This window comes from Prosopis cineraria, unplaced genomic scaffold (genome assembly GCF_029017545.1).
Source record: "Prosopis cineraria cultivar Desert tree isolate PC_DT_omini unplaced genomic scaffold, ASM2901754v1 PC6, whole genome shotgun sequence".
NCBI classification, from domain to species: Eukaryota; Viridiplantae; Streptophyta; class Magnoliopsida; order Fabales; family Fabaceae; genus Prosopis; species Prosopis cineraria.
The window spans coordinates 6,200,794-6,214,542 of NW_026555337.1; the positions used below are offsets into that span (position 1 = coordinate 6,200,794).

Here is a 13,749-nt window from a genome sequence, read left to right on the forward strand (position 1 = left end):
TCATTTTACTCATAATAAATAATAAATCAGATTAAATATAATGTTTTAATTGAAACGTGTAATTTTTTTATGCCAGCTCAATTATATCTATATCAAATTAAATATTTTTTCTAAAATACATCCTCTCACATGAGTGTAACAAATTCAAGCCGGATATACAATGTAAATAATGATGTTTACTTGACAATATTTACCAAGTATTAATCATTATTTGTTTATTATAAGATTACAACCCAATAATAATTCTTGAAAACAGCTACAAATAATAATAGATGGAAGTGCAAATCTTCAAATGAAAGGAACAAAGAATTACTTTGCCCCTCACACAAATTGTTGTAATGTTGGCATGATCCATTGATCCTTTCATGTCCTATAAACACAAGAAGTTTCTAAACGAGTAAATGCAAAAGGGAAAACCACATACATACACATTATGGAGGGAAATGGAAAATGAGGGCAAGCAAGCCCACACCATGCTGAACGCGATGACAGAAATACCCTCGACAGACAATTGGCCGTCCAATTCAGTCCTTCCACCGAGCCACCATCCATGTGCATCCTTTTCTTGCCGTAACATCTGATTCCGAGCTCCTCTCTTACTTCTCTTCGTTATATAATAATACGAAAAGTGAAAAAATCACACCAGCGAGAAAATAACAACCCAAAATCTCATCCTGATTCTCCATCCTCTTCTCCTTCTCCTTCTTCTCCTTCTTCGTCGTAGTTCGCTTTCTCTCTCTTTCTTTCCTTCTCTATTCTCCCATCAGTTTCCCAAGCAGGTATATAGAGCAGTAGGCTAGCATTTTGCCAATCCCTCTTTCTGAAGCACCAATGCCTGCGCAGAAGCGGTCTTTGCCCGACTCTCCGGACGATGGGGAGGTCTCAGAACTTTACAACCACCGCCATGCGAAGCAATCTCATCGGGACCGAGAGCTACAAGGCGAGGAAAAAAGGGCGGAGGAGGATGAGCAAGGGGAGCTAGGTGAAGGGGAAGAAGAAGGACAGCAGAACGAGCAAGAGCAGGACAAGGAGGAGAAAGTAGAGGGTTACGTATAATCTTTTTTTTTTTTAATGTTTTTCCATCTTGCTTTGTGATTATACGTTTGTACAGTGCCAAATTGGTATTTGTCAGCTGGGTTTTGGCCTGGCTTCTCGATCCTGCGAGTTCTGAAGCTTTTGTTTGTCTCGCCAGATATTGACGAAAGCCCTTCTTCTGAACCCGAAGAGAAACCTGAGTATACTCTCTATCTCTCTCTCCCCTGCGCATTGCTCATATTCTTTCACACTTGTATGTGCTTCTAGATTTCACGTTTTGATTGTATATATTTGTTTCGGGGTAGTGGCTGGTGGTGAATTTTGCAGTTTCTACCCTTCTTTCGTTGAATTCGAACGCTTACATTTTGCTTATTACTGGATTTCCTTCCTCTGTTGAAGGGAGTACTGACAGGTCGAGTCATTTAAGCTGAGATGTCTATATGCTCTGAGTCTCCCTAACTTGATTCTTTATATGTCGTTTGCATGCCTGGGTTTTTGTCTTGCTTATGCTTGAAACTCGGTCATTCGTTCCACAATGAAGGAAAGTATTTTTTTTTTCCTGCGTACTTTCTGATTACCCAGTCTATGGTGTGAATTCTACATTTTAGTGTTATTGCATTTCTTTCCGATTCGAAAACATTCGGCATCTGTGACCTTCTTGATGGAGCGTTGGATGAACTAATAACTTAAGTGTGTGAGGGCGCAGTCGCGAACCGTCTTTAGCCTTTCAGCTTGGATCGAGTTTTTAGTTATGTGCGTTAGCAAGTATCGAGTTGTCAAATCTAATTTGTATTGATTTGTATGGAAAATATTTGGAGCTAAATTTTACTGAAACTCCGTGATTGTCATTTGCTATGGTGGCAATGGTCAAACTTATGAATAATCATGACTTTAGGAACTGTGATTCATATTAACTTATGATATTTTGATAATTAGGTATTGTTGCTTTCCTTGAAAAAGAAATCTGCCTTTCATGTTCAATGGATGCTAGTAGTTCAGTAATGACTTTGAATTTATAAGACTTGGATACTTCATAATATTGAATGGTGATCACGAAGATACAAATATTACAAAATAGCATATCAGCATGTGTTAGGCAGTTTGCACGAGTTAAAGGATTGATGACCAGTGTACAGTATACCCACCAAATAAGAATGCAAGTGTTGAAGCTTTTGCAGCTGGTGATCTAATATATGCCCCTGTTGTAGCTTATACAGATTCATCATTGCTTGTATAGTGAATTCCATATTATTCATGGTTTTGCAGGCTTTTCAGAACATTCATACGTTAACACTTTTTCCTCGTTTAGATGGGCTCAAGAAAAGAATGAAAAATATGTTAATTCGATTAAGAATTAGATATTTGGCTTATCTGTAGGATATTGTTTTGTTACATAAGTAAAAGGGAGCTCCAATTCAAATGACTTATTTCTCTCTTGTTATGATTTATAAGCACGATTCATGGTATGAATTAGAGATCATATAAAAATATGGGGGAAGTGCTCTTGATAAATTCTCCAAATGACTGGTAATACTTGGCATGTCGAGAATTAACCTGGTGAAGAAACCTGGTGTGTGACTGTAATAAAGATTTATTGAACACATTTGTTGGTGCACATCCTCTTACATTTGATACTGGGAAAATAGTACCTATGATTTGCATGCTATAATGATGCTCCAGAGTAACATGGTACTCTTGTGCTTTCAATAATTTCTTTGGAGGCTGGATCAGGATTTGTTTGTGTAACTAGTTTCATTATTCTTAACTTTTTTTCTGCCAAAATAAATAAATAATAAATAAATAATTCCTAACTTCTTGCTAGCAAAGGCATTAGTCTTGTACAACTAATACAAGACCAATAAAATTATCATGGCACCTCCATTATTAAAAGTACATATAATATCCTGTAGTGATTATAGGATAAGACATATTGTTATTGTGTTATTGTTGCTATTATTACTCTCTCTCTCTCTCTATATATATATATGTATGTATGTATGTATGTATGTATATGTGAAATATTTTTTTCCTATCAAGATTCAGGTCCTTGTAGATATACTGATCCAAATACCTCATGAAGTGCTGGTATTGAGTTTACGTTTTTTTCCTTCTCTGCAGATTTGTGTTTGTTGAACTTCTGGAAGTTCGTAAAGATGTCCAATGTCCAATTTGCCTTGGTAAAGTTTTTTACCCTCTTGAATGACATAATTGGACAGTTAGATTATGTGATTTGTTTTTGTTGTGGTCAAATTATATATAGGCTGGGGCGTAGGAGTTAGGATTACTTTCCCACCTCTGGTCAGTTCTATCTGTCATTGCACTCATTTCAGAACCTAGAAATCTTGCTTTCTCAATAATCATATCAAGGCAAATTATTAATGTTTATCAAGATGCTGATACTGTTTCTTATCCTATAGTGATCACATATTGCTGTTATGTTTTCTATTGTTCTTGATTTTTTACATTTGGATATTAAAGTTAAATTATTGTGCTTCTTCTTCTCTTATCCAAAGTGTCAAACCATCATTACATTTATCATGTGTAATAAGCTAAATTGTCGAAATATTTTATTGAATCATAGCTAGAAATGATAAATTGTTAATATACATGCCTCACTTAGCAAAATATATGATACCTCCTAATTAGTTGTTCAGATGTTAGCTAAAATGAAATTAGTAAGTCCTACCCCCTCCCCCTCCTAAAGCAAAACGAGCAAAATATAAATGGAAGGAGGAATCAGCTGGCCCTGATTTCTTGGATTAACCTATGTGGTAGAAATGGAAGGAGGAATCCTGTGAACGTTGAAATCAAGGAGCTTATTGTGTAATGGAACTTCTTACTAATGAATTCATCCTTTGTTTTCAAACCTGCCTTTCTGTGAATCAGTCTCCACTGTGATTTAAGCATTACTTCTGTCTTTCTGGAGTCACTGATGTCCTGTCAAGTATCAAGTAACATCAATGGTAACAGTCTTGAAGCTAGAAAATGTAAACTTATTGTGCAAAATATAAAAGCTGATTAGCTCAAATTTCCAAGTGCATTATTGAGTTTAGTGGTGCTGTGCTTAAATATTTTTCACCTACATATTATAATGTTAAATATTTTTTGTAGAAAAGGAAATCCAGAAGACCTCAACATTGACTGAGAAGTAGAAAATACCTGATAACTCATGTCTGTATTTGGGACACTAGCGTGTTTGGTATAGGCTCTTTTTTTGGCTACTCTAGATATAGCTGTCAAATTCCAACGGTGATATTATCTCCTATTGCTGTTTTTAATGTTGACTTTGTTAGGTTCTGCATTTCATGGTGTAGGACAATTTGAAACCTGCAGCCCAGTTCATACTTGATTTCTGGCAAATGTTTTCTTTGTGTTAGAAATAACCAATTACTGTTAGTGCTTGAGCAGGCATTATTAAGAAAACACGGACTGTCATGGAATGCTTGCACCGATTTTGCAGGGAATGCATTGACAAGTCAATGAGACTTGGGTAAATCACAAGAAGCCATGCCTATTTACTCTCTGTTTAATATACGACTGATAGTAACAATCTAGGTTCTTGTCTTGCTTCTCATTGAGCTTACTCTGGTTATGATGTCTGTTTGAGACCTGATTTATTATTTATGTGTTGTCTCAGGAACAATGAATGCCCTGCTTGCCGCACACATTGTGCCAGTCGTCGTTCCTTGAGAGATGATCCAAACTATGATGCTCTAATTGCTTCTCTATATCCAGATATTGAGAAGTATGAGGAAGAGGTAAAAGTTCACTTGTTTATTTCTTCATCTCTACTACGCATACATGAATCTTTACTTGAATATCAATAGCAATATCTTTGATTGTCTCATTTTAGGAGCTTGAATTTCGTGAAGAGGAGAAGACTCGCAATAAGCAGGTGAGTATTTTTTGAATGAAAATATTAAAGCATGGATTCACCTTTTAGATGTGTGTTCACTGGTTAGACTAGTCTTATGTATTGTCTTTTTATTGTAATTTCTTTTTATCGAACATTGTTGGCAAAATTTATTTATTTATGGATTTATAGCTTATTGATATTGAGTTGTTGAGAACCTATATGGTATGTCATCTTCAAAATACCTTTCTTATTCTAATTAACATTAAAGTTCTGCTCCAGTTATACTTGTGCAGTTTAATGAGTCGTGAAGTGTAATCTTTTGCTAGCATTCTCTAATCATCAAATCCTTAGTCAACGTCTCTTTTGTTCCTGGTGTGTCATTTAATAGCTTTCTTGACAGATTCAAGCTTCAATTGCAAAAGTGGTTCAACGGCAATCGGAAGCACTAGTCAAGAGACGTAATAAGGATACACCACCAGGTGCATTTGTCACAAGGTCACAACGTAATCATAGGAATGTTCATGCTAGGAGACAAAACCATGGAATTGATCAAGGATCAGAAGACAATGAAGAGGAAAATGAAAATAATGGAGAAAAAGACTCATCCTCCACTGATGAGCGGAGCGCAGAACAAAAGAGAAAGCCAAAGAGAGGGACAAGAGTTCGTCCCTCCCAGCCTTCCTCATCAATGGCAAGCCCTGATGGTGGATTTATAGAAAGTGATGTCGATATAATGAGAGAAAATCAAGGAATTTCTTCAAGGCAGCTGTCAAAACCTCAGAAGCGTACCTGGGGAGGGGCTCGTTTTAGGAGTCACACTCGACATGGCAGTGGCAGTGGCAGTGGCAGCTCAAGCAAGAATTCCCGCGGTAGTCGCGTCTCTAAGTTTGTTGATTATTTAAGAAGCTTAGATGAAAGCACAGATGAGGTATAGGATGTTTTTATCCACTTTTGTGTGTGTCTCCTTAGTTAATACATGGGTGATAGGTTTTACTTCTAAATTCTTCTTTTATTGTTTAGTCTAATCCAATGAATTAACTCTAATAGTCTTATTTGCAGTATGATATCCATCTTATGCTTGTTTCTTTGGACAAAGGAAGTATACCAAGTTTGCAGCAGCCACACCTTTGCTGTCGGCCAACTTTGTCTGTCAAGCACCTATGTGAAGTGAGACATCTCTTTGCCTTTACTGTTTTACCATAGTGGTGGCAAAAGTACTTGACTGGCCCCTTTGATCTGAATATTTCCTCTAGTTAATTAGATCAAATAACAGGTATCAACCTTTTGGATTGATTTAAAAAAAAAGAAAGAAAGAAAGAAAGAAAAAGAAAACGCTTTTTGGATTGCTTATGTAACTTAGCCTCTGAAAGCAAGTGCACCCGTTCCCTGAAAATAGTAAACCAGTTGCATGTTAGTCTTTTTATCAACTCGAGGATGTAAGAAGATCTAAGGTACAGATTTGTTAGTTTTCTAAAATAACTTGTGCACTCATTAATTGGATGGCTCTATGAAGGTATCTAGTGATCCAATCATAAGTTTACTCCAAAGAGATGTGTTGGTGTTTTACCAGAAGCTTTTTGTTTTCCTATACTTTCTTATTTATTGCTTCCTTTTTGCACAGTACGTTGCTCGTCAGACCCTGTTACCGGCTGAAGAAGTTGAGATATTGGCGGTTAAAGGATGCTGCAGCGTCATCTGTGATAAGCCAGCTGATGAGACTTCAACCTTTCTAAGTGACGAGCTAACTACACTGACTGTAGATCCCTGCAAAGATGAACTGGAAGTTTTACAAGTACATGAAACTTTGGCAGGGCTCAAGTCCAAATGCATATCTAAAATGGAACATTTGGTGAGTATTCACTATTCAGCGCAATCTAAATCCTCTATATTTTAAGAATTGAGAGAATGTAGTGGATTTAAAAGAAATAGAGAGAAAAAAGTTTATCATTTAGATAAGATGTGAATTTTATATCCTCTGACTGTAACCTTAACAAACAAAAGATAAAATATGATTTTCATATATAGTTGCATTCTTTATATATGAATATAAAGACTCCAATTTGATGGCATTGGATATATGTAATCTTTTCACTATTCTTGTGATGGTTCAAGTGATGTGTAATGGCTGGGTGAGCTAATCCTCTTTCTGCTGTTTCAGATTCTGGCATTCAGAAGGAAGGAGAAAATGTAGCCATGCTTGAACGGACCATTTTGATATTGGGGATGGCATAACTATATTGTACATATAACGTGATCCACCACCAATTGTAGTTGCATTCTCAAGAAAGTGAATCTACAGTATAAATTATAGAAACCTGTTATCATTTTCAAGAATAATTATTATAGAAGGGATTTGTGCATGGCATCATCATCAGAGCCGCTGTCTCTTTTTCTTTGGGATTATTTATATCTGGATACATCTCATAATTAGGATTTTGAAGCATATAAATGTTCTTTCATTAAATGTTTTATAATTATTGTTAAATGTTGATAGGAGGGATTTGGGCATGGCATCATCAGAGCCCTTTTTCTTTGGGATTAATTATTCATTAAATGTTCTATAATTGAGACGAAAATATTGTCGAATGTTGATTAATACTCCCTTGATCTCTCATTCTCCCTCTTTTTCCTCTCCCTTGCTTTTCTCCTCTGCATATTAAATATTGAGTTAAGATATAACATTACTATTATTAGGTTCTTCAGGTGTAAAACTTACACTGACATAAGGAGGTTTTTTTATTGTTTGTACTCGTGTTCTCCTCTGCATGGTATTAAATATTTTGAGTCTATTTTTGGCTAGTTTTTTTATAAGTTACTTCTAACTATTTCACTAAAATCAAGGAAAGGTAATAGTTATATTGTTGATTCTCTTTCAAAACCAAATAAATTTCCCATCTTTCTACTCATTGAATAGTGAGAGTAAAATTGGAGGGAGTACTTGAAGGGTTAAATTGGAAGAAATTTATTAAGATAGGTTGTTAGTGTTATACACAAGAAGTCTTGTATCAAATAAAATCAATATTTAATAATTAATGGACATCCACAAGGTTCTTATTTTTTTATACAAAAAACCAAAAACAACGTTTTCAAAACGAGTTTTTTGGTTTTCACATCAATAAAAAAGAATTGATATTGATTTAACTGGCATTTTACAGTACACAAGTAGTGTGTCGGGTGGGTTCAGGAGTTCTTGAACGCTCGCGACCCACTAACAAATCTAAATCATCTTATACTGGAAGCAGGACTAGATGCCACTCTGCCATTTAAAACAAACTTTCGCCTCTCTTTTCTGTGTATTACACGCAAGTGTGGTGACTTTGCCTTTGTTGCCTCTTTAACCGACCTGTTTATCATTAGGAGTTATTGAGCAAGTCCAATACACACACACACACACACACATAAAAAAGGTAAGAGATGGTTTATATTGACTATACTTTTGGGGAACAAATGGATGGTCAAAATTAGGAACCGGTCTAGCATGGGGAACCAATGTCCGCCTCAACTGTTTTAAGGCCTTCTCTTCCTCGATCTGTATACATTTGCGCAGTCAACATGTCACATGTCTGGTACACATCAACATTTATATTGACATACAATGAAAAAAAGAGAAGCGAAATACCATTCTTGCAGCCTCGCTCTCCTCCCTATACCGCTTGTACATCATTTCCTTCTCCTTGATCTGTACCAACAAATACAAACTCTTAGTATCGTCCAAATCTTCTTGGCTCATTCATTGGAGAATAATTTTCCCATTTGCAATGGACCCCATAAGAAAGCAGTTACCCTTTGATCAAATTCTGCTCTGTCCACTGCTCGATCATTCACACGTAGGTTGAACTCCTGAACTTGCGTAAGGGGTTTGCGAGCCTTCTCAGGAACTGGGATTGGGTCCCTGCACAAGATTAGCATCCAAAGAGGAAGAATAATTCGCTTGTTATTCTTCAGCAACACATGCAAACTAAAAAAAGTAAAAAACGTCTTCAATGTAAAATAGTTATTTCTTACTCTTTTAAGATTGGCTGCGCTCTGAAAATTCTCATTTCGGCCTCTTCTCTTTCTTTTCTTTGCCTTTCTTCCATTTCTCTCTCCATTTCTTCCTCATGTCTCACCAGACTCTCTAGTTGGAATGGCTCTGCTTTAGTACACGGCTTGGGTTCTGGTTTTGGCGGGATCTGCATGTAATATCAGTAAATTTATATTAATAACAGTAGTTTCATTTAACAATTAGAATCAAATTGAGCCAATTAACACAATTAGTACCACAGGATAGTCAGTTGTATAAGGGTATGGATTCGCCTTGGGAACTCGGGTTCTTTCCTCTTCCAACTGTTTCAGTTGAAGTTCCATCAGAAGTCTCTTCTCTTTCTCGGCACCTCTTTCCTGACAAATAGGAAAAGTATGTTGTTGGGAAAGAATTTCTGAAAACCATCCAATTACTGCATTTATATGAAATGGAAATAAATAAACCAACCTCTGTATAGAGATGAAATGGATTTGGTATTGTATTTCTTGGAATTGGGTTCTTATGTGCAGGTTCAGAATTCAATGATAACTGCAAAACAAGAAAATGGTGACTACTTTTTAAGGGGGAAGTTCAAAATATATTTCACATTAGTACGCTGTTATGTTTAGAATTGATTTCAAATTACCTTGTCAAACAGATCAACTACAGCAGAAGGTGGAGGAATCCTTTCATTTGTCGCAAAATGAAATTCTCGTGGTTGAGTGACAAATTTTTTGGTATGACAAAAGATACCAATATCCCCTTTACTCTCAAAAATCTAATAAACAGAATAGGTTCTTGGGTAAGTTAAAGGAATGAAGCTCAGTTTATAACATCATAAATTAACAAAAATACCTTCTTATTTAGAGGCCTCGCTTTAAATTTAGGAACTTTTTCAAGTTCCTCCTGCTCTAATTCCAATGAACTTTTCACCTTAGGTGGGCGGGCCCTTAGTGATGTTTGGAGCAGCGGCGTTTTAGGCTCCGTGAGATGAGGCTTCCATGGTTCCTGATTCACAGAAGGGAAACACAGTGACTGGTTGAGTAGTAATCCAAAGTTAAAAAAAAAAAAAAAGTTTTTTTTTTAAAAAAGTGTAGTGATGTGACGATTTCTTGGCTTCAACAAATACCTGATGTGACGATTTTCCTGAAGCCACTGAAGCTGAATCTGCATTCTGATTGGCTCTAGCTGCTGTTTCTAGATGAAATTCCTGAAAACAAAAGTTGCTTCATTCAACAGCATGGCTAATTTGTTTAAAGTATCGGTTCTCAACTGGAAAGTGCAATTCACCTTGAACTCTGGTGGTTGCGGTGTACTTCTTGGTACAATAGGCACTGTAGGAGCTTGCAAAATCTGCGATGCCAAATTTACGCAAAGGTCAGGACTCGGCAAAGTTCGAGCGTAAAAACTGGAGTTATAAAACGGTTTTAGGACATGTTAGGGCTGTATGACATGTTCTCGCTACTTAGAAGGCCAAACTAGGTTTAGGAAGTTGAGGTTATAGTTGATGTTGAAGTTAAGATTTGAAAAGTTGATTCAGGGTCATGTAGCCATAATTTGGGTTTGAGAAGATTATTTATGTAGTTTGGCAAAATCTGTACTTAAGTCTAAATAAAAATTTATGCTCACAAAACGGTCAGCAACCATGGACCGCGGATGTACCTTCTTATTTAGGGGTCGAGCCTTGAATTTTGGCATTTTAGCCATCATTTCTTCCTCAAGCTCAGAAGTACTCTTCACTTTGATTGACCGGGCTCGTTGAGCTGTCTCAAATTCAGGTTCTTTAGGCCTGGTCAATGTGAGTTTTGGTTTCGTCTGGATCATGGAACCGGCATCTCCCTGAATTAGTGAAAAGAATTTAACAAAAGGAAAACGAGAGAGAAATAAATCAAATTATGGTGGAGGTAATCATAATAAGATCCGTGTATTACTTGAGAATGACCGATATTAACATTTGGCAATGACAAGTCTCTGGTACTTGACTGGAATTTCCTCATCATTTCTGCCATTGATACAAATGGTAAAGATGCTGGTGTCGGCGTTTCACGAACATAAACCTTCATCCAGAGTTCATGGGCTTTTAATCCAAAGTTCAATTAAAAAAAAAAATTAACCAATATTCTTGGATAAAAGCAAACCAACCTTTCTATCCTCCTTGTTTGTTTTACTAGCATTTGAAGAGCTACTGGCGTTGCTTGCGGCTGAACTCAGTTTTGACTTGTGCGGCAAATTTTGAGGTTTGACGTTCAGAATCTGAAATTTTTTAGAGAAAATAAAGTGTCAGTATTATTATATTTTTTGGATAGTTTTTAGTGCATTACTCTATTATGCCAAGGATGTTGATAATTTAAGAACGCAGGATGTTTTAGCCTAATCTACTGCAACTATTTAACTCATTGAAAAGATTCTGCAAAACGTAGCATCAAATATAAGAGAAGCCTATTATTAACCAACTCTTGTCATAACTAATCTTATTTCAAATAACACTTTACTGAGGCAGTAGAAAGAGAGGAAGAATTAAAAAGACCCATCCATTCACTTTAGCCTAATCTACTGTAACTACAGCTTTATTTAACCCACCACCCATTGCACGTATGGTAAACCAAAAAAAATTACAAGTGACAGTGAAAAAGAAACGGGTAAAAGTAGTGACAGTTACCTGTCTTGCTCTTCCTCCTTCCAATTTCTGCCTCTTAATAGCTTGGTTTTCTTGTGATAAGTGGGAGGTCCTAGCGGCACTCTTCGTTGTTGATGACAGTAACTGAGGTTTTGTCTTCGCTGCCGATGATGGTAATTTTGTCTTAAGTGCTGATGACTGTAACTGGGCTTTTGTCTTCAACGCTGATGGATTCTTAACTAAAGCAGCTATCTTTTTAGCTGTTTCTTGCTTCTTGGAAATCGTAGTCGTGACTCTTTTCTGCAATGCTATAGATGGATTGGGTGTACAAGCTTCTTTAACAACTTCAATGGATGCTCCTACAGGATTTAAGCATGCACTCTTCCCTTCAGCATGTGGATGACTTCTTTCCATGTCACCGGAAACCTTGGGGAAAAAAGAAAAAAGAAATACGAAAAAGTGAGAACCAGGAAACAAGATATGAGATTAGGACGATAAAAACTGCATCACAATGTGCCGCGTGAAATTTAAAAGGAATCATGTATATTACCTCATCTTCCCTACAATGTGCATCTTCCTTCAGTTTGTTAATCGTGCATTTTGGCTGATTATTGTCACTTGAGCATGCGCCTTCCCCTTCATAATCATTGCGACTTCTTTCCATTTTAGCAGAAACCTTGAGAAGTGCAATTGATTATAATGAAATAGAGAACCAGTAATCTGGTAAAATGAAAATAAACCGAAAAAGCACAGCACTGAATACCACATCGAAAGCAGTCATGTTGTTTTCCTCTATGACTTCACTGGAAAGTTCACCTTCCTCTACTTCGGCACTCATGCACTGAGGTTGAATGTTGACATCCAAATTATTATTATTATCAGCTTTTAGATCGGTTGACGCTGATGTCTGGTGAAAGCAATAGAAAATCAGCGATGCTAAATAAATAATATTGTGAGTATCGCTATTGAAATGACATTACCTTCTGCATTTTGTTAGCTTCGCTAAAATCACACAAGCTCTCAACAGTAATAGATCTTCCGGTCTTGATTTTTGGCATGAATGCTGCAATAAATTAGAATCCCTAAAAGATCAACCAAATAGTTTTCCCATACGAGAAGCAGGAAAGCAAAGAAATGCTGCTCTAAAGCTCAAGCATCTTCGTAAAAGCGCAAGAATTTTGTGTGCATTCTAGGGATAGATAGAAGGTATAAAACATCGTTTGTTTTGGAAAATCTGCCCTCAATCAAACAGTCAGTGAAAGCAAAGAAAGTAATCACACCATCACTTTACTCTACCAATTCGAGCAACGAACCAACCGAACTTGAAGAAAAGAAAATTCATAAGGTGAATTCATAAATCAACCTTCATTTCAAAATGAATGAAGCTAACCTAAATAATTCAACATCCGAGACAAAAGAGCAACAATTTTGAACTAAAACCCTAGAGCTTTCAAGAAAATTCAATTCAACCGGAAACAGAGAAAGAAGCACCAAATTTAGGGTACCAATAAATATAATACAGGAAAAAGGTTGCAAGAGAAGAACCGTACGAGAAGGCGCGTAAGAGAGAGCAGTTTCAAACCAGAGTTCTGCTCTGCTCGTGTCCTCCTCGGACTCCGACTTGGTAAAATCGAAGAAGCGTGGTGCCGAGAATTCATATGTCTCGTCGATCATCGTGATGGCGCCGGTGATTTCCTCCGCGACCGCCATTTTCAGATTCAGTTATCCGTCTAAGACTTCACTGCTTTAAAAGAAGAATCAGAGGATCTTCGCGGCTTATGGAGACTGCAGGAGAAGGTATGAGAGATATGAGTCGACGGAGAGATTGTAACGTTTAGATCTCCAACGGTCGAAAAAATTGAAAATGGGGCCAGCTCTCTTAACGGTATAAGTAGCGCGGTATCTGTCCAAGGGCAAAAGAAACTTGCCAACGGATATTTCAGTATTTCTCCCTTCTAACGCTCCATTACAACATAAAACGCTGTCGTTTTGAACTACCCGGGCTTAATTTTTACAGTCAAAGCTGTCTGCATAACGTGGCAGTCTTCTATTGGTCATTGAATTTATTTCACTACATGTTTATGTTTTTCGCCTAAACTTTGGAAACATGTAATACTCCCCAAGATCAGCAAAGCTAAACAAGATAGAGAAATGAATAAATTATTTATAAACTTCTTGTTCTGAATGCTGCACAGTGTGACAATAATTAAGATTAAATTGAGAATTTTCCCTTGAAGA

At 36.7% G+C, this 13,749-nt stretch overlaps 2 protein-coding genes across 3 annotated transcripts; one reads left to right on the forward strand and one right to left on the reverse strand.

The window, feature by feature from the left end:
• The first annotated feature begins 541 nt into the window (after positions 1–541).
• LOC129314249 (putative E3 ubiquitin-protein ligase RING1a) lies at positions 542–7,505 on the forward strand. The gene is made up of 10 exons (XM_054957623.1): positions 542–1,045; positions 1,193–1,235; positions 3,154–3,212; positions 4,444–4,525; positions 4,673–4,793; positions 4,889–4,930; positions 5,292–5,819; positions 5,951–6,058; positions 6,513–6,740; positions 7,050–7,505. Exons 1-10 carry the CDS (start codon positions 832–834, stop codon positions 7,080–7,082), a joined length of 1,458 nt encoding a protein of 485 aa, XP_054813598.1. The 5' UTR covers positions 542–831; the 3' UTR covers positions 7,083–7,505.
• Positions 7,506–7,891: 386 nt separating this feature from the next.
• On the reverse strand, positions 7,892–13,356 carry LOC129313717 (protein TPX2). Of its 2 annotated transcripts, none has more exons than XM_054957044.1 (19): positions 13,062–13,356; positions 12,492–12,574; positions 12,275–12,418; positions 12,062–12,187; positions 11,554–11,937; positions 11,037–11,147; positions 10,826–10,951; positions 10,557–10,709; positions 10,185–10,247; positions 10,024–10,104; positions 9,750–9,902; positions 9,541–9,672; positions 9,363–9,443; positions 9,152–9,271; positions 8,897–9,063; positions 8,675–8,783; positions 8,511–8,570; positions 8,326–8,420; positions 7,892–8,234 (listed from the first exon to the last, which is right to left on the reverse strand). In XM_054957044.1, exons 1-19 carry the CDS (start codon positions 13,219–13,221, stop codon positions 8,114–8,116), a joined length of 2,469 nt encoding a protein of 822 aa, XP_054813019.1. In that variant the 5' UTR covers positions 13,222–13,356; the 3' UTR covers positions 7,892–8,113. The 2 variants fall into 2 exon arrangements, with proteins under 2 accessions (XP_054813019.1, XP_054813018.1); XM_054957043.1 differs by having other exon boundaries at positions 10,557–10,733; positions 13,062–13,355.
• Between the last annotated feature and the right edge of the window lie 393 nt (positions 13,357–13,749).